Source organism: Callithrix jacchus, chromosome 5, assembly GCF_049354715.1.
Source record: "Callithrix jacchus isolate 240 chromosome 5, calJac240_pri, whole genome shotgun sequence".
NCBI classification, from domain to species: domain Eukaryota; kingdom Metazoa; phylum Chordata; class Mammalia; order Primates; family Cebidae; genus Callithrix; species Callithrix jacchus.
The window spans coordinates 74,053,854-74,077,672 of NC_133506.1; the positions used below are offsets into that span (position 1 = coordinate 74,053,854).

Sequence of the window (23,819 nt, forward strand, 5' to 3'; positions counted from 1 at the left end):
TTCGCCGGGCGTGACGTACTAATCGTGCGCGGCCGCTGCCGGTGGGCCCGGGGCTCGAGGGAGGGGAAGGAAGAGGAGGAGGAGGAGGAGGGGGAGGAGTGGCGGCGGCGGCGGCGGTGGAAGTAGAAGCTGAAGCTGAAGCAGAGCCGGAGGCGGCGCGGTGGGGTGCTCCGCGGTGCGGCACGCGGCCCAGAAGCGTTGGAATCTTGAATTGAGACGGCTGCGCCTAAAGACAGCGGGAGTGGCGGGGCCGCCGCCGTCGCCGGAGAGATGAGCCGGGAAGCCTGAGGCCGGAGACGCCCGCCCTCGGGCCCGTCCGCCCGGCTTCCCCGCTCCCGGTGAGGATGCCCCCTCCCCTCCCCCCAGCCATGCCGTGGCCTCTCCCATTCCTGAGCCTCGCTCCCACCGAACCGGGCCCAGAGGCCCGCAGAGGGGCTTCTTAAGGTCCGTGTGCGCAGAGCCATCCAAGCTCGTGGGACCAGACTGGTGCCGGGATGCGTTCTGTTTCCCGAGGATGAAGTAGGAGGGGGCTGGGCCTGCCTGGCTCGTGCGTCCCGTTCTGTCCCAGCGCCTTGACTGGGTTTGGGTTCTCTTTAAGTTTCCTTCAGAGTCCTTCCCTGTTTATCAGCCTCTACCCCCTGAACCATAGCCTTGGCATCCGCCTGCCCACGACCCCCGTTCATCCAAGGTGTTAGAGAACTGTCTCCCACTCCAGCCCACAGTTTCCCCGTGCAAGTTGTATTTTCCTCGGGTACCACCGTATCATGTCCCTGAGGAAAGAAATCGCCTTTATTGGGCCCTCAAAGGACAGCCCTGATGGTATTAAAGTAACGAAGTAGAACCTGGCAGTGCTGTTGGGTTTAGCCTGGGCATCTCAGAAGTAAGATCTCTGAGGCCTGCAGCTTAGCCATTTGCCCTTGTTTCTGGACAGCGGAGAGATGATGACACAGACCCTAAAGGGCCCCTTGTGGATTATGTTAACTGGGAAGATCTGAGTTAGGAATTTTGCGTTTTTTCCTCTTTTCTTTATTTGCATCTGAATCCAGAGGAGGCATGCCCAGGAAGAGAAGCAGGATCTGCAGGGCAACGATGCTTATACCCTGATCTTTGTTTTTCAGGGTACTGGAAGATGAAAGAGACTATACAAGGGACCGGGTCCTGGGGGCCTGAGCCTCCTGGACCCGGCATACCTGCAGCTTATTCAAGTCCCAGGCGGGAACGTCTTCGTTGGCCCCCACCTCCCAAACCCCGACTCAAGTCAGGTGGAGGGTTTGGGCCAGATCCTGGGTCAGGCACCACAGTGCCAGCCAGACGCCTCCCTGTCCCCCGACCCTCTTTTGATGCTTCAGCAAGTGAAGAGGAGGAGGAGGAGGAGGAAGAGGAGGATGAAGATGAAGAGGAGGAAGTGGCAGCTTGGAGGCTGCCGCCCAGATGGGGTCAGCTGGGAACCTCCCAGCGGCCCCGCCCTCCCCGCCCCACTCATCGAAAAACCTGCTCACAGCGCCGCCGTCGAGCTATGAGAGCCTTCCGGATGCTGCTCTACTCAAAAAGCACCTCGCTGACATTCCACTGGAAGCTTTGGGGGCGACACCGGGGCCGGCGGCGGGGCCTCGCACACCCCAAGAACCATCTTTCACCCCAGGAAGGGGGTGCGACGCCACAGGTGCCATCTCCCTGTTGTCGTTTTGACTCTCCTCGGGGGCCACCTCCACCCCGGCTGGGTCTGCTAGGTGCTCTCATGGCTGAGGATGGGGTGAGAGGGTCTCCACCAGTGCCCTCTGGGCCCCCCATGGAGGAAGATGGACTCAGGTGGACTCCAAAGTCTCCTCTGGACCCTGACTCGGGTAAGGTGGGAAAGGGGCAGGGGGAAGGGTTAGGGAGGGATAAGAGCCTGGAGCACCAGGAGCCAGTTGCTGGGGTGAGAACTGGGCTGAAGGAAAGTAGCATGGTGGGGTGATGACTCCAGAAGAGCCACAAAATGTCTTCATTAAGCCCCACTGTGAGCAGAAAGTAAGCCTGGGAGTAAGAATCCCTAAGTAGTTATTCTGTGGTCTTTCACGCAGATGAGAAAGGGAGCTATGGTGTAGAAAAATCCGTCCACTCGGCCGGGTGCGGTGGCTCACGCCTGTAATCCTAACACCTTGGAAGGCCAAGGCAGGCAGATCATGAGGTCGAGAGATGGTGAAACCCCGTCTGTATTAAAAATACAAAAATTAGTCGGGCAAGGTGGCATGCGCTTGTAGTCCCAGCTACTCGAGAGGCTGAGGCAGGAGAATTGCTTGAACCTGGGAGGCAGAGGTTGCAGTGAGCCAAGATTTGTGCCATTGCACTCTGGCCTGGCAACAGAACAAGACTTTGTCTCAAAAAATAAAAATAAAAAAAATCTTGTCCACTCGAAATGCCTCTGGCCTCTCAGTATAAGAACCCCCATGTGTACATCTCCAGAGGGTACTACTCCCATTCTGGTGCGATGGGCTCTCTCCCAGTAGTGGAGTACATCTTCTTACAGTTGTGAAAGAATGTTTCCCTTTTGGAGAACTCCAGCCAAACAGTTTCAGGCTCTCTACATCTGTATTAAATATTCAAGTATTCGTTGAGCCTTTACAACATGCTGGGTACTATGCTAGGTCTTTGGCATATAGTGGTGACAGATATCCTGAAGTTTACATTTCTAAATGGTAATACTTTTTCTTTCTTCCTGTGAGTAGGAACTCTTTCTCTCTGTCCCTGTAGAACCTCTTGGACATGTCTGTCTTATGCCTCATGGGGTCCTGTTTCTTGCAGTGGGATTGATGTTGGTAGATTCTGCTTCAGTGTATCCTCCTGGAGGTCTTACTGGCATGCATGAGTTAACTCTGTCATCCCACTGTCCTTTCACTTGGGCCAGTCTCTCATCCATTCCATTTCCCTTGTCCTATAGGCCTCCTTTCATGTACTCTGCCCAACGGTTTTGGGGGACCATCTGGGCCAGAAGGGGAACGCAACTTGGCACCCCCTGATGCCAGCATCCTCATCAGCAATGTATGCAGCATCGGGGACCATGTGGCCCAGGAGCTTTTTCAGGGCTCAGATTTGGGCATGGCAGAAGAGGCAGAGAGGCCTGGGGAGAAAGCCGGCCAGCACAGCCCACTGCGAGAGGAGCATGTGACCTGCGTACAGAGTAAGGAGCCCTTGAGCAGCTAGTTTCTCTCCCTCCACTGACTCCCAGAGTCGAGTCTGGAGGCCTCACCCCGCTCCTCTCTCCCTTTCCGCTCAGGCATCTTGGATGAATTCCTTCAAACTTATGGCAGCCTCATACCCCTCAGCACTGATGAGGTGGTAGAGAAATTGGAGGACATTTTCCAGCAGGAGTTTTCCACGCCTTCCAGGTGAGGCTTGCAAGCCCTCCTTCAAAGGAGGGCCAGGGCCTGGGGGATGTGGAGAGAATGCTGCTGCCTTTTTTCCCACAGCGCTGTACTTGGGGAGGAGAAAGCTAGAGCTGAAAGGGAGGACTCTGCAGGCAAGGTGCCAACTCCTTGTAAACTGACTGGGAGAGTCTTTACCTGGGACCCTGAAATGTTATACTTGAGTAGTCATGTTTATCTTTCTGGGGAGTGGGCCTTTAAGTAGGTCCTCAGAAGGACCCATCATGACCCCCCAAAAAAGGGGTCACAGTTTTTATTCTAGGGAGTAGTAGGCATTTCTGTGTGTCCCAGCTGTATCATCTCTTGTGTGACTCCACCCTTGGCCTACTCAGGAAGGGCCTGGTGTTGCAGCTGATCCAATCATACCAGCGGATGCCAGGCAATGCCATGGTGAGGGGCTTCCGAGTGGCCTATAAGCGGCATGTGCTGACCATGGATGACTTGGGGACCTTGTATGGACAGAACTGGCTCAATGACCAGGTGAGAAGGGGTGGAGAAACAGGCCTGAGTGGGGATTCAGGGAGCAGGGTGTTCGGGGCCCTCTGCATGGGGGAGCCCTGTGCCCATGCCACACCCTCCATGGCAAGTTGCCTCCCATCTTCTCCCCAGGTGATGAACATGTATGGAGACCTGGTCATGGACACAGTCCCTGAAAAGGTAGGCACACCCAGACAGGTCTACACCCAGAAGAACTTCTGCAGCTTTAAGCAGCTTTTTAAGCCCTTTTCATCTCTTCCATTTTTTATAAAGAGGGTCTCTGTTTCAGGGAGAGAGGTGGTAGGTAGTAGTGTATTAATTTCAAATCTGTAATCTTGGCCCTGGATTTATCCGTTGTTTTCCTTTCTGCCAGTAGTCAGTGTTTTTCCCTATGGCCAGCCCAAAGAATTGGGATGGGATCCCATTATAAGCTTAAAAAAAAAAAAGGCTGCTGGGTGCAGTGGCTCACGCCTTTGGGAGTGAGCCGAGTAATCCCAGCGCTTTGGGAGGCCGAGGCGGGAGATCACCTGAGGTCGGGAGTTTCAGACCAGCCTGACTAACATGGAGAAACCCCGTCTCTACTAAAAATACAAAATTAGCTGGGCTTGCTGGCGCAGGCCTGTAACCCCAGCTACTGGGGAAGCTGAGGCAGAAGAATTGCTTGAACCGAGGAGGAGGAGGTTTTGGTGAGCTGAGATTGCACCATTGCATTCCAGCCTGGTCAACGAGCGAAACTCCATCTCAAAAAACAAAAATAGACAAAACAACTTTGGCTGGGCATGGTGAGTCATGCCTGTAATCCCAGCACTTTGGGAAGCTGAGGCTGGTGGATCACCTGAGGTCAGGAGTTCAAGACCAGCCTGGCCAACATGGTGAAACCCTGTCTCTACTAAAAATACAAAAAAATTAGCTGGGCATAATGGCGGGTGCCTGTAGTCCCAGCTACTCGGTAGGCTGAAGCAGGAGAATTGCTCGAACCCTCGAGGTGGAGGTTGTAGTGAGTTGAAATTGTGCCACTGCACTACAGCCTGGATGACCAAGCAAGAAAAAAAAAACAAAAAAGTCCTGGCTTTTTGACTCATACCTATCATCTCAATGCTTTGGGAAGCTGAGGCAGGTGGACAGATAGATTGCTTGAGGCCAGGAGTTTGAGACCGATCTGGGCAACATAGTGAAACCCTGTCTCTACCAAAAAAAGAAAAAAACTACCAAAAAACAGAATTTGTTTTTACTGTCAGTGGACTGGGCAGCAGGGGAAGACTTAGTGGGAGAGTCTGAAGTCTTTTAATCCCATTGAGTTTTTTTGTGTTGTTGGCACAGGTGCATTTCTTCAATAGTTTCTTCTATGATAAGCTCCGTACCAAGGGTTATGATGGGGTGAAAAGGTGGACCAAAAACGTGAGTTTTGAATTTACATCTGCTTGTGTAATGCCTTGCCCCTAAAGAATGAGAGTCTTGCCGGGCGCGGTGGCTCAAGCCTGTAATCCCAGCCCTTTGGGAGGCTGAGGCGGGAGGATCTCGAGGTCAAGAGATCGAGACCATCCTGGTCAACATGGTGAAACCCCGTCTCTACTAAAAATACAAAAAATTAGCTGGGCATGGTGGCGCGTGCCTGTAATCCCAGCTACCCAGGAGGCTGAGGCAGGAGAATTGCCTGAACCCAGGAGGCAGAGGTTGTGGTGAGCCGAGATCGCGACATTGCACTCCAGCCTGGGTAACAAGAGTGAAACTCCGTATTGGAAAAAAAAAGAATGAGAGTCTTGTTTTCTATGATCCCTTTCACTGACCCTGTTCATTCGGTCTTTCAAAGATTAAATATCTCCTGTGTGTCTAGGCACTAAGGATATGGTATTAAATGAGGGAAACTTGCCCTAGTAGAGTGAGAATAAAGTTAGATTGCAGCTAGTGAGCAGTGCTGTTGGCAGATCAAAACAGTAATGTGAGGCCAGCCGAGGTGGCTCATACCTGTAATCCTAGCATTTTGGGAGGCCGAGGTAGGCGGATCACCTGAGGCCAAGAGTTTGAGACCAGCCTGGCCAACATGGAGAAATGCTGTCTCTATGAAAAATACAAAAATTAGCCTGGCGTGGTGGCAAGTGTCCATAACCCCAGCTGTTGGAAAGGCTGAGGCAGGAGAATCACTTGAACCTGGGAGGCAGAGGTTGCAGTGAGCTGAGATCTCACCATTGCACTCCAGCCTGGGCTACAAGAGCAAAACTCCGTCTGAGAAAAACAAAACAGAGTAATGTGATAGTGTGGAAAGTTGGCACTTTAGATTGGTGGTCTAAGAAGGCCTCTCATAGCTGAGACTTGAGATGAGCAGCCAGCCATGTACACAGCTGGGAGAGGAGTGTTTAGGCAGAGGGAACAGCAAGTACCCGAGACCCAAAGTGAAAAACATGGTTCAGGAATACAGGGCTTGTGTGGGTGACGTGTAGTTGAAGCAGAGTGAGCAAAGGGAGACCGATCCAAAATTCCTTCAGAGGCCAGGTGCAGTGGCTCATGCCTATAATCCCGGCACTTTGGGAGGCCGAGGCGGGCAGACCACGAAGTCGAAAGATTGAGACCATGCTGGCCAACATGGTGAAACCCTGTCTCTACTGAAAATACAAAAAAATTAGCCGGGCGTGGTAGCAGGCACCTGTAGTCCCAGTTACTCAAGAGGCTGAGGCAGGATAATCATTTAAACCTGGGTGGCAGAGGTTGCAGTGAGCTGAGATCGCACCACTGCCCTCCAGCCTGGGTGACAGAGTGAGACTCCATCTCAAAAAATATATATATATATTTTTGGTCAGAGAGTAGATCATGTAAGACATGTACGGTAGGCTAAGGAGGGTGGATTTTATTGTGCGTGTACTGAGAAGTCATTGAGTTTTAAGCAGGCTGAGAAGTGCCTCCTGTTTTAAACTCCTGTTTCAGTGGGAGATTGAAAGGGGGAAAGAATGGAAGCAGGAACAGAGAACAGAAGTCCAGGTGAGAAACTTGAACTGGAGTGTTCGAGAGAGAGAGAGAGCGCACGCGAGAGAGAGAAAGTTTTATGTAGGATAAATTTTACAAGTAAAACCAGTAGGACTGCAGGTTCTGTGATACTGAGAGATACATATTTGGTCTCCTGACCAGGCTCCTGGCATTCAGCTCCTAAAATCCTTGGAATCTCCAGTGATGTGTGTTTTGTATGCTCATGAGTTGATTAATGGCTAGCCCCTCTAGTTGGCTTCATTATTAGAGGGTTGGAACTTTTCATCCTTACCCCCACCAACTTCCCGGGAGGCAAAAGGGGTTAAAGGTTAAGGCAGTCACTGATGGTCACTGATTTAATCAGTTCTGCCTAATAGTGAAGCCTCTGTACAAACCTGAAGGAGGAGTTTGGAGACATTCCAGATAGCTGAAGGCATTGAGGCTCCCACAGGATGGCCTCCTGGCCTCTTTCCAGTACCTTGCCCTGTGCATCTTTTCATCTGTACTCTTTGTACTAACTTTTATAATAAACTGGCAAATGTGTTTCCATGAGTTCTTTTTTTGTTTTGTTTTGTTCTCTTTTTTGAGACAGTTTCATTCTTTTTTTGAGACAACGTTTCACTCTTGTCCTCCAGGCTGGAGTGCAATGGCACAGTTTTGGCTCACTGCAACCTCTTCCTCCTGGGTTCAAGTGATTCTCCTGCCTCAGCCTCCCGAGTAGCTGGAATTACAGGCATGTGCCACCATGCCCAGCTAATTTTTGTATTTTTAGTAGAAGATGGGGTTTCACTGCGTTGACCAGGCTGGTCTCAAACTCTTGACCTCAGGTGATCCACCCACCACGGCCTCCCAAAGTGCTGGGATTACAGGCATGAGCCACTGCGCCCAGCCTGTTTCCATGAGGTCTATGAGCTGCTGTAGCAAATTAATCAAATTCAAGGAGGGGATCATGGGAACGCTGATTTTTTTTTTCCCTTTTTTTTTTTTTGAGACGGAGTCTCTTGCTCTGTTGCCAGGCTCCAGGCGCCAGGCTGGAGTGCAGTGGTGCGACCTCAGCTCACTGCAACCTCCGCTTCCCAGGTTCAAGCAATTCTTCTGCCTCAGCCTTCTGAGTAGCTGGGACTACAGGCACATGCCACAACATCCAGCTAATTTTTGTTTTGGTATTTTTAGTAGAGATGGGGTTTCACCATGTTGGCCAGGATGGTCTCGACCTCTTGACCTTGTGATCCGCCTGCCTCAGCCTCCCAAAGTGCTGGGATTACAGACATGAGCCACTGTGCCCGGCCAATTTTTTTTTTTTCTTGTTTGAGACGGAGTTTCACTTTTGTTGCCAGGGCTGGAGTGCAATGGTGCGATCTCAGCTCACCACAACCTCTGCCTCCGAGGTTCAAGTGACTCTCCTGCCTCAGCCTCCCAAGTAGCTGGGATTACAGGCACGTGCCACTATTTCCAGCTAATATTTTATATTTTTAATAGAGATGGGTTTTCACCATGTTGGCCGAGCTGGTCTTGAACTCTTGACCTCAGGTGATCCACCCACCTTGGCCTCCCAAAGTGATGGGATAACAGTTGTGAGCCATGGCACGTGGCTGGGAACACTGATTTGTAACCAGTTGGTGAGAAGCATAGCTAAAACAACCTGGGGCTTAGGACTGGCATCAGAATTGGGGGCAGCCTTGTGAGACTGAACCCTAAACCTGTGATATGTTATCTCTAGGTAGATGGTGTTGGGATTGAATTTGGGGATACCCAGCTGTGTTGGGTATTTGCTTGCTTGGTTGTTGGTAGAGAGAAAGCCTCACACACTTCTTGGTGACTACAAGTTACAGAAGTATTTTGTGTTGTGAGAGTTTAGTAGGAAAGATTTGTTTTTTCTGCCACAGTTTGGATGTGGGAAGTGAAGAAAAAGATAGGAGTAGAGGATGATGTCTAGGTTTTTGGCTTACGTTATGGGAAAAGTGGGAGAGCAATAGGTTGGGTGAGGAAAATCAAGAATTCTTTTCTCCTCTGGTTTCCCTGGCCTTCCATTCAAAGGCCATGAAATGTCTACAGTTAGGTAGGGTGATTGGCTCCTGCATTCCTTAATTGCAATCCTCACATTCAAGAGCTTACCCCCTCAAGGATCTGGTGGGCCTACTTCTTTCAGAAGAAGGAAGGGTGACATACAGTAAAAAATATCTTGGCTGCCTTTCCTACTGAGTTTGAGTCCCACTTCTGCCATTTCTTTCTTTTATGACTTTGAGCAAGTCACTACTTTCCAAGCTGCAATTCCTCATCTGTTGGATGTGAGAACTTCCTGGTAGGATTGTTTTGACCATTAACTGAGCGTTTACTTTGTGCTGTGCCTTGTTCCAAGTGTATTATGGATATTCACTAGTTTCATCCTCATAAAAAATGGATGAGGTGTAGGTACTATTCCTTTCACTCTCTGACAGATAAGGAAACTGAGGTATAGAAGGTTATTAAGTAAGTTGCCAACAGTCATAAGCCAGTAAATGAAGGAGCTGTATTTGAATGCTGGCAGGCTCCAGAATCCTGGGCCTGGGTTCTGAGCTACTAAGTGCTTCTCCCTTTAAAGTGTGAAAAGCGCCTGGCCCATCATGGGCTCTCAAGTGTTTGTTCTGACGTCACCTCAGTTGTCCGACCTTCCTCCTTTACCCTGAAGAGCTGAAACATGCAGATCCTGAGCTTGCCCACAATCTAGGGTCTGGGTCTTCTGTTCTTTCACTGGGTTCCCTTGCCTGTGTCTCTGTTCCTCTCTAGAATCTTCATGGCAAAAGGCAGGACTTGTGTGTGTTGTACCTGACCTGTGGCACTCTCTCTAGGTGGACATCTTCAATAAGGAGCTCCTGCTAATCCCCATCCACCTGGAGGTGCATTGGTCCCTCATTTCTGTTGATGTGAGGCGACGCACCATTACATATTTTGACTCGCAGCGTACCCTAAACCGCCGCTGCCCTAAGGTTTGAGGGGTAGGAGGGAGATGGACAAAATGCAGGGGGGGTGGGTACAGTGGCAAGGCATTGCAGGAAGAAGGGTGGGCTTTGGTTCTCTGAGGGGCAACCTAGGCATGGTGCCTGGCACCATTGTACCCACCAAACTGAGTTCAATTGGGGAACTTGAGGCATCACTTTCTCTTTTTCCCATTCACATAGCATATTGCCAAGTATCTACAGGCAGAGGCGGTAAAGAAAGACCGACTGGATTTCCATCAGGGCTGGAAAGGTTACTTCAAAATGGTGAGTTTCCTGATGGAGGGGTACGGTTGGAGGGGATAGTGGTAGAGGGCAGATACTGAGTCCCAGCCCTGGGAGTCTCCATGTGAAGGGTCTGCTTTCCTTCTCTTTTCTAGAATGTGGCCAGGCAGAATAATGACAGTGACTGTGGCGCTTTTGTGCTGCAGGTAAGCAGATGGTGCCACCTTCTCTAGCTGTGAAAGTGGGGTTAAAGGGTTGGGAGGCTGTTTCGCATCCCCTCATTTGACTCACAGCCAGTTGTGGAGCAGGAAGTAATCTGTTTTAGAACACCAGAACCCTAGCTTCACTGGTCCTCTTCTGAGCTTCTCCATCCCACATTGGGCCTGGGTCTCTGGCTTTGACAGAGTTGCCTGCTAACCTCCATCTCAGTGTATTTTCTCTGTCTAAAACATTCTATCATGTACCAAGTAAGAACACTAGCTTTTAGAGTCAGGCTGTTTTTGAACCATTGGCTATGGGACCCTGGCTCCCTTTGTATGTGAACGGGATGTTCTCTGAAAGGTGGAGACACATGTCATATGAAATGAAGAGCATGGGTCCTGACATGGGGTGGGGGTTTCTCACGGCCTGCTTTGTTAACACCCAGTACTGCAAGCACCTGGCCCTGTCCCAGCCATTCAGCTTCACCCAGCAGGACATGCCCAAACTTCGTCGGCAGATCTACAAGGAGCTGTGTCACTGCAAACTCACTGTGTGAGCCTCGTACCCCAGGCCCCAAGCCCGTTAATGGGCAGGGGGACGTGGGAGTCCCTTCCCAAGAAACTCCAGTCCCTTTCCTCTCTTGCCTCGTCCCCCTCAGTTCCCTTTGGTTTTTCATATTTAAATGTTTCGATTTCTGTATTTTTTTTCTTTGAGAGAATACTTGTTGATTTCTGATGGGCAGGGGGAACTACAGAAAAGCCCCTTTCTTCCTCTGTTTGTAGGGGAGTGTGGCCCTGTGGCCTGGGTGGGGCAGTCATCCTCCCCCCCTTCCCCGTGCAAGGAGCAGGAAATCAGTGCGGGGGGTGGTGGGCGGGCAAAGGGATCACTGCCTGCCAGATCTTCGAACTTTTTTTTATATATATATATATAAATGCCACGGTCCTGCTCTGGTCAATAAAGGATCCTTTGTTGATACTTAAGTGGTGGTCTTCCTTAAAGGGCCTCAAATTAGTGGAACACTATGCTTAGTTCCAGCCAGTGCTGTTAGCTAGAACCTATTTTGGCGCTTGAGATTAAAGAGGTCAGCTTTGCGTCCCTCGCTTGGGCAGTGCCAACATCATGTCTTTATCACTCAAACAAATCCCCCGATGGAAGCAGAGGGCAGAAAGAAGGGAAAGTAGGTAAGCCTCAAAAATAAGGGTGCCCTAGAGGGAAGCTGGGGAACTGGACACAAGGCACAGGGGAGGGGGAGCCAGCCAGGATTCATGACAGTAACCCAAAGCTCTTTACAGTTTTCTTCCATCCCTCCTCCACCCTCCAGCCAGGGGAATCCTCCCATCTCTAGGATATCACTCTTGATTCCTTCATCCCTGGTACACGTACACGTCCAGGCGGTGTAGAATCCCATCGTTGCTGCAGGGGAATACAAACATTTTGAGTTCAATGGAGACCTGGAGCCGAAGTAAAGGGAAGTGATCACCCCTGGAGCCCGGAAGCCCCTGGAGGCTGAGACCTCGCCCCCCTTGCGTGATAGGGTCTACTGGGCCACATGACTAAGGCACTGTCGCCTCCGCACGTGTGAGAGTGCAGGGCCCCAAGATGGCTGCCAGGCCTCGAGGCCTGACTCCTATATGTCACTTCCGTACCGGCGAGAAAGGCGGGCCCTCCAGCCAATAAGACTGCGGGGTGGGTCTTCACCTTGATAGGCGTCTGAGTTACCCAATGATGCCTGCGTGCCAGAGCCCCTAGGAACTAACGTCACGCCAAGTTGCTGAGCTCCGGCAGGCGGAGCCGGGGCGGAAAAGCCAATGTGATGGCCGGGGCGGGGTCGGGCGCTCTATAAGTTGTCGATAGGCGGGCACTCCGCCCTAGTTTCTAAGGATCATGTCTGCGAGTCAGGATTCCCGGTAAGAAAAGCATTTGCAAGAGATTGTGACTGCTTACCTTACCGACCCCTTCCAACGGGTCTGCCGGGGGGAGCTGAAAGGCACACCAGGGTTGCAGGGAAACCGAGCTGGGGGGGAAATCCGTCCTAGGGAAGCGAGGGGGACGATCCCACGGCCGACGCGGCCACTACAGTCGAGGCGGAGGGTAGGGACAGCCCGGCTAGTGTCAGGCGTGCGAGGTTTGTTACGAGGTCTCGGCTGGAGGCGGTGCCGTACGCGAAGTCCCGGCGTTGAGTGGCGAGACGGGGTCGCGACTTGGCGTGGGAAAGGAAGGTGGGGGCGGCCCCCACTGTGTGTGGCCCAGAGCCCGCAGGTCCGGTTACCTCACTGTGCCGGGGGAGGGACGGTTCTCAGGGTTCCGGAGGATTCTGACGGTACCACTCGCCGGAGGCGGGGGTGCCTGAGTCCTCAAATCTAGTCGCTTCGTCGCGGCTAAAATAAGGGCCGGGGAGAAGAAACCGGCCGTTCAGTGTGCTGGTTTTCTTGACGGCCAGGACTGACCCTAACCCCGAGGAGCGGCCGCGTGAGGCACCAGGAGCCCACCCGGCGCCGGGCGGGCGGGTCCATTTTGCCGCACAAGCCGGGCTATTGGCAAACTGCGGATGGGCAGGTCCACTTTCCTTCGGGGGTGAGCGGCCTGAGGTATGGGAGGGCGATGCGACTTCGCGACGGGGGCGGACGGGATGTGGATTGTACCATGGAGGGGTGGGAGACGCCGCCGGGTGGTCGAGGGAGCGAGCACATGGTGGCCTGAGGCGTTCCCCTCCCCCAGTCTGCTTCGCTTCTAAGTGTTGTGCAATCTCCCCTCTTGCTAGCTCGGCTTGGGCTCATTGTGCGCGAGGCCGCCACCGCCCGCGGCCTCCCACATCCGGGCAACGTGAGGAGGGGTTCGGCTGGAGGGAGTGGGGGAGGGCGCGGGCGGGATGACGTGGGGGGAAGGGGATGTCCTACCCTTCGATCTGGGAGGTGAAGGGCGGGACTTCCGGCGCGCTGCTGCTGTGGTGGGAGGTGCACGCGCTTGGGCTTTAAGCGGCTGGGTCGGGCCCACGTGGACCTGGCGGCAAGCACCACCTCTGGGCACCGTGAGCACGGCGGCACCCCTGCCAGTCTGACTGTACAGAAGGGGGTTACCCCATCATGTCGGGGTGGCCTAGCCTGAGCTGCTGCCTGCATGGGGCAAAGACCTTATTAAGTTTTGTAGAAACCTTTCCTCTGGGTACCTTTTGGGAACTGGTGGGAGTTGGATCTGGGAGAGCACGTTGACAGCATGCTGGCCACTGCTGACAGAAGGAGCCCAGCTATCAGGATTTGAGTGCTTCAGTGGGGCAGGGAACAAAACTTCTGCTTTAAACCAACAGATCCAGAGACAATGGCCCTGATGGGATGGAGCCCGAAGGCGTCATCGAGGTGAGAATGGACAAATGGAGTTCTGTCCTCCCCCATTACAGTTCTCAGACTTAACAGCTGTATAGACTTCCAGTGGCCCTTTAGATTGATACCCAGACCATCTAGAAACAGCTGGTTTCCTTCAAGGGAAAAGGGGTTGTAAGCTCTGAGGCCTTGGTTAGTAGATACCCGATCCTGTTTGCTCCGAGACTATAGCACAGCCCCACCTTTTCGACCACTCAAGCTTTAATTTTTTTTTTTGCATCCCATAGAGTAACTGGAATGAGATTGTTGACAGCTTTGATGACATGAACCTCTCGGAGTCCCTTCTCCGTGGCATCTACGCCTATGGTTTTGAGAAGCCTTCTGCCATCCAGCAGCGAGCCATTCTACCTTGTATCAAGGGTGAGATCTCTCAGTCCCTGAAGACATTTTGGACTGTCCCTGACCTGGGTAGAGTGGCATCTGGTTGGTGATGCGCATCTCATATCAGCCAGGGACAAAGCAACCCCTTGTTCATCCCAGCTTGGCTTTTGATCTGTGCCTATGCCTGGTTCATGCCTTGGACACATAGGTTTCCTTAAAAGAGATGGTATTGTAGCCACCTTGTACTTGCTTGTATAGTCGTACTTCTAGTCCAGGTTGGTGTGCAATACTAGATGAGTTAACAACCCATCCTTGTTTCTGATCTGGTTCCCGTTGTGTAACTATTGATTGGGGTAAGGTAGCTTGTGAAGCACAAAATCATTGGTTCACTCGTTAACCTATGGTTTGAATATTCCAAAGTATATCCTTTTCACCACGTTTAACTCCTAATTTATTTGTTTAGGTTATGACGTGATTGCTCAAGCCCAATCTGGGACTGGGAAAACGGCCACATTTGCCATATCGATTCTGCAGCAGATTGAGTTAGATCTAAAGGCCACCCAGGCCTTGGTCCTAGCGCCCACTCGAGAATTGGCTCAGCAGGTAAGAGTGGTTTTTCCCTCCGAAAGGGCTGATTTAGGGATGATGGGCATAATCCAAGGACCAGAGAGTTTAGTTCTGATCACTAGTTTGGGAGGAAGAGATGGGCGCCCTAATGCTCTTGATCTGCTGGCTTAATTAGAAGCTGTTTCCTGCCCAAACAAAACCGTCACTTCCTCCACCTATTTTCTGAGTCAAATGGAAAGGTTCTTGGGTGGAGCCTTGCTGGCTGGGCAAGTTTGGTGGCTGTTTTCTGAATAAGCACCTACACAGTGGGCTGAGACACACCTCATTGGTGGTGGTGCTCTTACGCAGAGCAGATGGACAGTCTTTTTTCACCCTGGCTTTAATGGGCAGAGCTGTTTTGTCTCTGGGGCACATACAATTCTAACGCTGGACTCTTCTTCCTGGGTCATGCCGAGACAGTAGTCTCAAATAGAGCACTTATTGAGGCTCAGGGCATTAAACGTTCTGTGGCAGATGCAGTGACTATTCTGGGTGTGAATAATGTAAAGTTACAGCAGAGCTCTTGTTCTAAGGCATTTGGGACTCAGTTTTTCTGAGTGAATATGCCTTGTAGCTTGCGTCCTATGGCAGGAGTGCAATAGAACATGGATGTGCTCAACTGTTTTATAAAACCGGTTGCTGGCTGGGCACGGTGTCTCACTCCTATAATCCAAACACTTTGGGAGGCTGAGGCAGGCAGATCACTTGAGGTCAGGAGTTAGACCAGCCTGGCCAACATAGTGAAACACCATCTCTACTAAAAAAATATAAAAATTGGCCAGGCATGGTGATGTTGGCAGGCAGTGGTTATCCCAGCTACTTGGGAGGCTGAAGCAGGAGAATCACTTGAAGCTGGGAGGCAGAGATTGCAGTGAGCCAAGGTTGTGTGCCGTTGCACTCCAAATTGCACACCAACCTGGATGACGAGCAAAACTGTTAGTCAAATTAGCTTTCAGAAAGTTAAGGGTTCTGAATGTCTAGAATAAGACACTGAATTATCTGAGCGGCTTTATTGTGACTCACTGTATACTCAGGAACCAGACTGAGTTGAAATCCTGTCTTGCCACCTATTGACAGCACGATCTTAAGGATTTTAACCTCTGCCAGTTTCTCAGCTGAATGTGAGTTTACTAATAGTGCACACCCCCCAGGGTGGTTGGTTAGGAATAAGTATGTGAAAAACATTGAATGGTGGTGCCTGGCACAGTTGGAGCTAATATATGAGCACCTGTTTTTCTCCGGGCTCAGATACAGAAGGTGGTTATGGCACTAGGAGACTACATGGGTGCCTCCTGTCACGCCTGTATTGGGGGCACCAATGTTCGTGCTGAGGTGCAGAAACTGCAGATGGAAGCTCCCCATATCATCGTGGGAACCCCTGGCCGTGTGTTCGATATGCTTAACCGGAGGTACCTGTGTAAGTAATTGAGTTCAACAGTCCCCTAGGTCACTTCCTCTCATGCATGCTTTCCGCGTCTTTCAGCTTAAGCCAAAGTCATTCCTGAGGATGCTCATTTCCCTTATGGGAAGAGTTGCTCTGTGATGAGGCCCATGCGTGTCATCTGAGTCTGGCTTTCCTGGCAGTGCAGCCCAGGCAGTGTTCTACTTGCCAGGGCTGATGTCTGGCCAGGCAGGAAAGTCCTCGGCAAAGGATCAGTCTTTGTATTCTGAGAGCAGACTACTTGGTCCCTCTGTTATCAGGAAAGTTGGGTACATATATCACACATTTACCTAATTATATGCTGTATATTGGCTTTTTTTATTCTCTAGCTCCCAAATACATCAAAATGTTTGTACTGGACGAAGCTGATGAAATGTTAAGCCGTGGATTCAAGGACCAGATCTATGACATCTTCCAAAAGCTCAACAGCAACACCCAGGTGAGGGCAGTCTTGCTTGAATAGCTGAAAAAAAAAAATAGTTAAGGACAGAGTTTGGCTCTTGTTGGCCAGGCTGGAGTGCTGTGGTAGCTCTGCCCAGCTGATTTTTTGTATTTTTAGTAGAGAGGGTTTCACCATGTTGGTCAGGCTGATCTCAGACTTCTGACTGCTCAGGTATTTGCCCGCCTTGGCCTCCTAAAGTGCTAGGCTTACAGGCATGAACCGCCACACCCAGCAGTGATTATTTTCTAGAAGAAAAATAGCAAGTGCTAGAAGAACCAAATTTTGGATTGCTATCTTGACTTTTTTTTTTTTTTTTTTTGGCACCCACTTCACTTTTTTTTTTTTTTGAGACAGAGTTTTGCTCTTTTTACCCAGGCTGGAGTGCAATGGCGCAATCTTGGCTTGCTGCAACCTCCGCCTCCTGGGTTCAGGCAATTCTGCCTCAGCCTCCCGAGTAGCTGGGATTATAGGCATGCACCACCGTGCCCAGCTAATTTTTTGTATTTTTAGTAGAGACGGGGTTTCACCATGTTGACCAGGATGGGGTCGATTTCTTGACCTCGTGATCCACCTGCCTCGGGCCTCCCAAAGTGCTGGGATTACAAGGTGGCTTGAGCCACCTCGCTCGTCCACCCACTTCAGTTTTAGGTGTGACTAGGGAAGGGAGCAGGCGTCAGAAAGGACACCTAAGAAAGGCTCTAAGGCTGGCCTTTTTCTCCATTAGGTAGTTTTGCTGTCAGCTACAATGCCTTCTGACGTGCTTGAGGTGACCAAGAAGTTCATGAGGGACCCCATTCGGATTCTTGTCAAGAAGGAAGAGTTGACCTTGGAGGGTATCCGCCAATTCTACATCAATGTGGAACGAGAGGTGGGGCCCAGTGCAGGAGGCGGGTCTGGTAGTGAGTTGTTGGGTATAGCCCCTGACTGATTTTGTCCCCACACCTCCAGGAATGGAAGCTGGACACACTGTGTGACTTGTATGAAACCCTGACCATCACCCAGGCAGTCATCTTCATCAACACCCGAAGGAAGGTGGACTGGCTCACTGAGAAGATGCATGCTCGAGATTTCACTGTCTCTGCCATGGTGTGTTTGCTTGTTGCCAGCCCTTTGTGGGTCTGCCCATCAGAAGTGTCCTCCTCCAAGCCAGTGTTCCCAAAACCCATGTACCTGCCTGGCCTGTTAGATGCTTATTTTCTCTTCTAGCATGGAGATATGGACCAAAAGGAACGAGATGTAATCATGAGGGAATTTCGTTCTGGCTCTAGCAGAGTTTTGATTACCACAGACCTACTGGTGAGTAGAGGGAATTTACTGGAAAGGCAAAAGGGAGGATCCAAGGTGATTCCCTCTCCAAGGGGACTTCCAGTGCCCCTCTCAGGAAAGTAGCAACTTGGAATAGAATCTGGCATGCCTAAGGTCTTTGGGGGAACAGGGATGCTTATTTCCTCTGCTTTCCTTGGCTGCCTACATGGATATCCATGTGTCATCCCTTTGGGATAGGTTCTCATGCACATGCTGAAGAGTTGTCTCTCTTGATGTAGGCCAGAGGCATTGATGTGCAGCAGGTTTCTTTAGTCATCAACTATGACCTTCCCACCAACAGGGAAAACTATATCCACAGGTAAGTGTACATCTGGAACACTGCCCCACCCCCCTCATGCCTGGCCTTCACTGGACTAAAGCTCCTCATGTTCCTCATCCCCTTCCCTTGTTTTCCAGAATCGGTCGAGGTGGACGGTTTGGCCGTAAGGGTGTGGCTATTAACATGGTGACAGAAGAAGACAAGCGGACTCTTCGAGACATAGAGACCTTCTACAACACCTCCATTGAGGAAATGCCCCTCAATGTTGCTGACCTCATCTGAGGGGCTGTCCTGCCACCTAACCCCAACCAGAGTTCAGTCTTCGGGGGGGCTGAGGAGTAGCAGGCGGGGGGAGGGAAGGGAGCCAAGGGATGGACATCTTGTCATTTTTTTCTTTGAATAAATGTCACTTTTTGAGGCAAAAGAAGGAACCGTGAACATTTTAGACACCCTTTTCTTTGGGGTAGGCTCTTGCCCCAGGCGCCGGCTCTTCTCCCAAAAAACACTAATCCATTTCCCTAACCTAGTAACCTCCAGATCCCAGAGGCTCTCCTCACCTCAGCTGAGCTCCTTTGAAAGTGATTCAAGGGACTGTGTCATTCAGCCTCATTTGCTGGACCAAATCTGGAGGAAGAACCCTGAAAACCCCTCAGCAAGATTGCCCAGGGGATTGTCCCCAGGTGGGGGGAAGCAGGGGAGAGAAAATGGTAGCCATTTTTACATTGTTTTGTATAGTATTTATTGATTCAGGAAACAAACAAAATTCTGAATAAAATGACTTGGAAACTGCCTGTTTGGGCTTCTCATTTCTTACCTCCCCTACCCCCTTCCACCTGCTATTGGGTGCATCTCCCTCCCCCCTTTACTAGCAGATTGTTGCTTTTCTTGCCACCATCTGAGCATTCCCAAACGCTGAACAACTGTTCTTAGCACTGAGAATGGTGATGGCAGGAGTGCTGCCCCTCTGTAAAGGGCTGGGTGTGAACATCACAAGCCCCTCATGTGCCTCAGTCAAAAGGAAGAACTAGATGGGCCACCCATAAGGTCAAGGAGAAAGGGGAGTGGAAACACTGACTTCCCCACTGAGGGAGGGGCTGTTACCTTAGACGTCTGCCCCAACGGCCAAGCAAGTTTTGCTGAGAGGAATGGGTCCCTGCAGGTCAACAGCCTCAGGGTTTTGTATCCACGTGACACTGTTGACTTTGCCCTGATTGCTCCCGCTTAAGTGGGGGCCAACAGTCCCCTAACAATTTCGAAAACTAATGACTAAGAGATGGGTGGCTGGAGCTGAGGTCCCTGAGTCAGGCTGTGGGTGGGATCATCTCCTGTATGGGAAGTGAGACTTCTCATTTCCTCCTTTCCAAGAGAGGGCTGAGCCAGTAGGGTTGAGCAACTGGTACTGACAGCCGAGCTGGACTTTGGGTGAGGCAGTTCAGCCATGAGGCTGGCTGTGCTTTTGTTGGGGGCCTTGCTGGGGCTACTGGCAGGTAAGGAGGAAGACAGCTGAGGGGAGGGGGCCCCTGGGAGGGAGTTGGCCCCTGGGTTGCTAACCATCTCTCTGCCAAAAGCCCAGGGGACAGGGAATGACTGTCCTCACAAAAAATCAGCCACTCTGCTGCCGTCCTTCACGGTGACACCCACGGCTACAGAAAGCACTGGAACAAGCCACAGGACTACCAAGAGCCACAAAACTACCACTCACAGGGCAACCACCATAGGCACCACCAGCCATGGACCCATGACTGCCACTCACAACCCCACCACCAGCCACGGAAACGTCACAGTTCATCCAACAAGCAACAGCACTGCCACTCACAGTCCTGCCACCACCAGTCATGGAAATGCCACGGTTCATCCGAGCAACAGCACTACCACCAGCCCAGGATTCACCAGTTCTACCCATCCAGGACCACCTCCACCCTCTCCAAGTCCTAGTCCAGCCTCCAGGGAGACCATTGGAGACTACATGTGGACTAATGGCTCGCAGCCCTGTGTCCACCTCCAAGCCCAGATTCAGATTCGAGTCATGTACACAACCCAGGGTGGAGGAGAGGTAAAGCGAAAACTGGGGAAGAGGAGAGGGAGGCAGGACTGGCTATGGGCTCAGAGGGAAGAAGAAAGGGGGATGGGAAAGGGAACCTTGGGTGACATTGCATGCAGTCTTATGACCTGATCTTTAACTTCCACAGGCCTGGGGCATCTCTGTACTGAACCCCAATAAAACCAAAGCTGAGGGGAGCTGTGAGGATGCCCATCCCCACTTGCTTCTCTCATTCCCCTATGGACAGCTCAGCTTTGGATTCATGCAGGTATAGCCCAGGACCTCAGTCTCAGCCCTCACTCAGTCTCCCAGCACCCCACCCCTCCCAATCCCATGCCCTACTCCTTTCTCTGTGGAGATGGATGCCACTTGGCTCTGCTGCCCTAAGCCTTCCTGTTCCCCCCACAGGACCTCCAGCAGAGGGCTGTCTACCTGAGCTATATGGCAATGGAGTACAATGTGACCTTCCCCCAGGCAGCACGTGAGTAACCTTCTTCCCTTTCTCATTGCTACCACTAGACACCAGGATTCCTGAAAAGACTAAGCTGGGGTCCGGGAGGTGGATAGGATCTGACCCCTCCTCACTCCTGCAGAATGGACATTCTCGGCTCAGAATGCATCCCTTCGAGATCTCCAAGCACCTCTGGGTCAGAGCTTCAGTTGCAGAAACTCAAGCATCATTCTTTCACCAGCTGTTCACCTTGACCTGCTCTCCCTGAGGGTCCAGGCTGCTCAGCTGCCCCATACAGGGGTCTTTGGGCCAAGTAAGACCCACGACCTACTCCTTTCCTCCTAGAATCCTCCCACAGGCCCATAAGCTATTTGTCTTTCTTCTTAACCCTTCCAAATCACCTTGCTCTCCCTGGCTTGCAATGTCTATAGGGCAGCTGTCCTCCCATCCTCTGCAAGACTCTGCCAGTTTCCCCGTTATCACTGCTCTGAGTCACTGCAGTGAGCTCCTCACCAATCTCTTACTCCCCAGTATCCCCCATGCCCTCCCCCACCCTGATGTCAACCACCACGTCACTGCAGTGGCTACCTACGCTATCCTTCTGCCAGGTTTCTCCTGCCCCAGTGACCGGTCCATCTTGCTGCCTCTCATCATCGGCCTGATCCTTCTTGGCCTCCTCGCCCTGGTGCTTATTGCCTTCTGCATTGTCCGGAGACGCCCATCTGCCTACCAGCCCCTCTGAGCATTTGCTCCAAACCCCAGGGTACTAGGGGGACTGGGATGAGGTGTGGGGGGGGTAACCCTCATTTTCTTGACATGCAACTGGCTCAAAGACAAAGTTATTTTCCTTCCCTGTCTTTCTTGAAGAACAAAAATAGAGTTGGGTACAATAGCTCACGCCTATAATCTCAGCACTTTTGGAAGCTGAGGCATGCAGGTCACTTGAGGAGTTTGAGACCAGCCTGGCCAACATGGTGAAACCCCATCTCTACTAAAATACAAAAGAACTAGCTGGGCATGGTGGTGCACGCCTGTAGTCTCAGCTACTAGGGAGGCTGAGGCAGGTGAATCGCTTAAACCTAGGAGGCAGAGGTTGCAGTGAGTGAGCCAAGATTGTGCCACTGCACTCCAGCCTGGGTGACAGAGTGAGACTCTGTCTCAAAAGGAGGAAAAAAAAAAAAAAAAAAGGACCAAAAATAGAGATAATTGAGTCAGGAGGAAGGAGGGAGTGAATTTTAGTAAACATGACAAACTGCCCCCGCAGCAGGAGACCAGCAAAACTTATGCAAATCTTTGACTTGGGTTTTCTTTGTCCTGCCAGGATTAAAAGCCATGAGTTTCTTGTCACATGCCTTTCTGTGCCTTCCATGGTTGGGTCTCAGGGAGTCGGAACTAGCTGCTAAGGGATGAAAATCTCATGGGTTCTGGCCCGCGCGGTGGCTCACGCCTATAATCCCAGCACTTTGGGAGGCCGAGGCGGGTGGATCACGAGGTCAAGAGATCGACACCATCCTGGTCAACGAGGTGAAACCCCCGTCTCTACTAAAAATACAAAAATTAGCTGGGCATGATGGTGCGCGCCTGTAGTCCAAGATACTCGGGAGGCTGAGGCAGAACTGTTTGAATCCAGAAGGCGGAGGTTGCGGTGAGCCGAGATCGTGCCATTGCACTCCAGTCTGGGTAACAACAGCGAAACTCCGTCTCAAAAAAAAAAAAAGAAAATCTCATGGGTTCATCCCCCAAAGCCTGCACAGCTGGTGTTGGGTCTGCCGTGCCCTCTTCGTTCCTCCTCTTGGGGCCACTGGCTGCTCCAGTTCCCCATCCCTGGCAAGCCGGTAGAGCCACCCATCCTCGCAGCCTTTTCCTGACCCTCGTACATTTTCAAATGCAGCAGACAGCCAAAACGATGTAGCCGAGGCTGTGTAATTTCATTTCCAAAGGCAGCGCCAGTGGCTCCTGAGCAGTAAGAATATCCTATCCTGTCCAACTGGGGCCAGGGCCGGCAGAAAAGCCCGATTAAACCCTCGCTCCACCTGGGATGCTCCTAGCCCACCTGCAAGGGGTTGAATCAAGCAGGAGCAGTGGGTACTCTGACCTCCACTGGGGACTCCTGGAAACAGCATCCCCCCCACACAGGGCCACTCGCCAAGTCTAACTTCACGATCCCAGTACTTGAGACGAGGAGGAATGTCACTCTCGGGACAGCCAAGGTCCAGATTCTAGAAAGGGGCTCCCAGATGGCCACAGCCTACACCACCAGTAAGTGCCAGTCCAACCCATTACAGTAGGCTGTGGCACAATCGCTGGGAGCCAGGATGAGCAGCACCCCCCAGCCGCAGGAGTCCCAGGAGGCTACTAGCCTCCAAGATCCAGAGACTGCTCCACAAGGGCAGCCCTCACCTGGCAGGGCCCCAGCAGTCCCACCTCTGCTTGTAGACATCCCGTGTGACCTTGCATTCTGTGGAGCAGGGGCCACCAAAGGGCTGCTCCACGGCGGGATGGCGCACAGGTGGGCACCCTGGGTTGGCGTCCCGGCGGTGGGTAACGAAGCACAAGGCTCCCACCAGGTAGTCCAAGGTGCCCTTTCCCAAGCAGAACTGTAGGGCCCTTTCGGCCTCGCGGAAGTCTCTGCCCAGCACGTGGAGCGCCCTGCGGGGAAGACGAGAACCGAAGGGCTGCCACACCAGGCCTCGGCTTCCCAGAGACAGCCAGCTCTGCGGTCCAAGGGGTGATTCAGGGGCTGCGCTTCCCCGGCGTGGACTTGCCTCCCCTACCTCCTCCTCTGCTTCACGGCGGTAGGCCCGGCAATTGCCGGCTCACCGACGCACCGAGGCCTGGGCCAATCGGAGGCGAGACACGCACGGGGGCCCTGCAAGCAACCCGGCGCCTAAGGAGGCCTGCCAGGTGCAGATGCTTCTGCTCCCGCCGGAGCCCTTCCCTCTAGAGACGCCGGGAAAACAGGAATTAGTAGCCCCCACCCAACGCCGCCTCGGAGACTCGGGCTCTTTCACTCTCAACCTCGAATACAAAGTGTGCTAGAAGACAAGATGGCGACTAGCAGGAGGAGCGGAGGAAGGCAGGGGTGTAAATCTGGCTTCCAAACTGGAAGCGACAACAAAGACGTGGGAGGTTTAACTGCGCAGGCGTGCAGCTTCCGCAAGCTTTAGAATTCCACCGGGGGGCGCGTCCAAAACGTGGTCCCTGACTGAGACTTATTTTACGTTACTAGAGCGGTGATGGGTGGCGTCAGAAAAAGCAGGGAGCAGCGGACGGGTCATCTTCGCCGCGGGAAAAGGAGGAGGCGGAGTGTCCGTG

At 52.1% G+C, this 23,819-nt stretch overlaps 3 protein-coding genes, 2 long non-coding RNA genes and 3 other non-coding genes across 10 annotated transcripts; 6 read left to right on the forward strand and 2 right to left on the reverse strand.

Moving 5' to 3' along the window:
- The first annotated feature begins 12 nt into the window (after positions 1-12).
- Positions 13-11,220, forward strand: SENP3 (SUMO specific peptidase 3). Of its 2 annotated transcripts, none has more exons than XM_035299880.3 (11): positions 13-444; positions 1,119-1,844; positions 2,921-3,160; positions 3,257-3,368; positions 3,737-3,884; positions 4,014-4,061; positions 5,202-5,279; positions 9,668-9,805; positions 9,998-10,081; positions 10,195-10,245; positions 10,686-11,220. In XM_035299880.3, exons 2-11 carry the CDS (start codon positions 1,130-1,132, stop codon positions 10,794-10,796), a joined length of 1,725 nt encoding a protein of 574 aa, XP_035155771.1. In that variant the 5' UTR covers positions 13-444; positions 1,119-1,129; the 3' UTR covers positions 10,797-11,220. The 2 variants fall into 2 exon arrangements, with proteins under 2 accessions (XP_035155771.1, XP_035155770.1); XM_035299879.3 differs by having other exon boundaries at positions 13-338.
- Positions 11,221-11,343: 123 nt separating this feature from the next.
- LOC103793073 (uncharacterized) lies at positions 11,344-12,786 on the reverse strand. Its single transcript, XR_620029.5, has 2 exons — positions 12,185-12,786; positions 11,344-11,653 (listed from the first exon to the last, which is right to left on the reverse strand). It is a non-coding gene; the product is annotated as an uncharacterized LOC103793073 (long non-coding RNA).
- On the forward strand, positions 11,989-18,804 carry EIF4A1 (eukaryotic translation initiation factor 4A1). 2 transcript variants are annotated; one of them, XM_035297842.3, is made up of 12 exons: positions 12,111-12,147; positions 12,681-12,828; positions 13,545-13,593; positions 13,845-13,977; positions 14,402-14,541; positions 15,793-15,961; positions 16,315-16,424; positions 17,152-17,295; positions 17,376-17,513; positions 17,634-17,723; positions 17,972-18,051; positions 18,150-18,804. In XM_035297842.3, exons 3-12 carry the CDS (start codon positions 13,570-13,572, stop codon positions 18,292-18,294), a joined length of 1,173 nt encoding a protein of 390 aa, XP_035153733.1. In that variant the 5' UTR covers positions 12,111-12,147; positions 12,681-12,828; positions 13,545-13,569; the 3' UTR covers positions 18,295-18,804. The 2 variants fall into 2 exon arrangements, with proteins under 2 accessions (NP_001192066.1, XP_035153733.1); NM_001205137.1 differs by lacking the exon at positions 12,681-12,828 and having other exon boundaries at positions 11,989-12,147; positions 18,150-18,803.
- On the forward strand, positions 14,012-14,146 carry LOC118154369 (small nucleolar RNA SNORA48). Its single transcript, XR_004744236.1, has one exon. It is a non-coding gene; the product is annotated as a small nucleolar RNA SNORA48 (small nucleolar RNA).
- On the forward strand, positions 16,079-16,219 carry LOC118154427 (small nucleolar RNA SNORD10). Its single transcript, XR_004744279.1, has one exon. It is a non-coding gene; the product is annotated as a small nucleolar RNA SNORD10 (small nucleolar RNA).
- LOC144582568 (uncharacterized) lies at positions 16,285-23,565 on the reverse strand. The gene is made up of 3 exons (XR_013535555.1): positions 23,279-23,565; positions 22,929-23,153; positions 16,285-16,448 (listed from the first exon to the last, which is right to left on the reverse strand). It is a non-coding gene; the product is annotated as an uncharacterized LOC144582568 (long non-coding RNA).
- On the forward strand, positions 17,762-17,902 carry LOC118154344 (small nucleolar RNA SNORA67). Its single transcript, XR_004744211.1, has one exon. It is a non-coding gene; the product is annotated as a small nucleolar RNA SNORA67 (small nucleolar RNA).
- CD68 (CD68 molecule) lies at positions 19,369-21,851 on the forward strand. The gene is made up of 6 exons (XM_002747967.6): positions 19,369-19,499; positions 19,581-20,065; positions 20,202-20,321; positions 20,462-20,534; positions 20,647-20,817; positions 21,113-21,851. The coding sequence occupies exons 1-6, from the start codon at positions 19,451-19,453 to the stop codon at positions 21,244-21,246; spliced, it is 1,032 nt and encodes a 343-aa protein (XP_002748013.1). The 5' UTR covers positions 19,369-19,450; the 3' UTR covers positions 21,247-21,851.
- Positions 23,566-23,819: the final 254 nt, after the last annotated feature.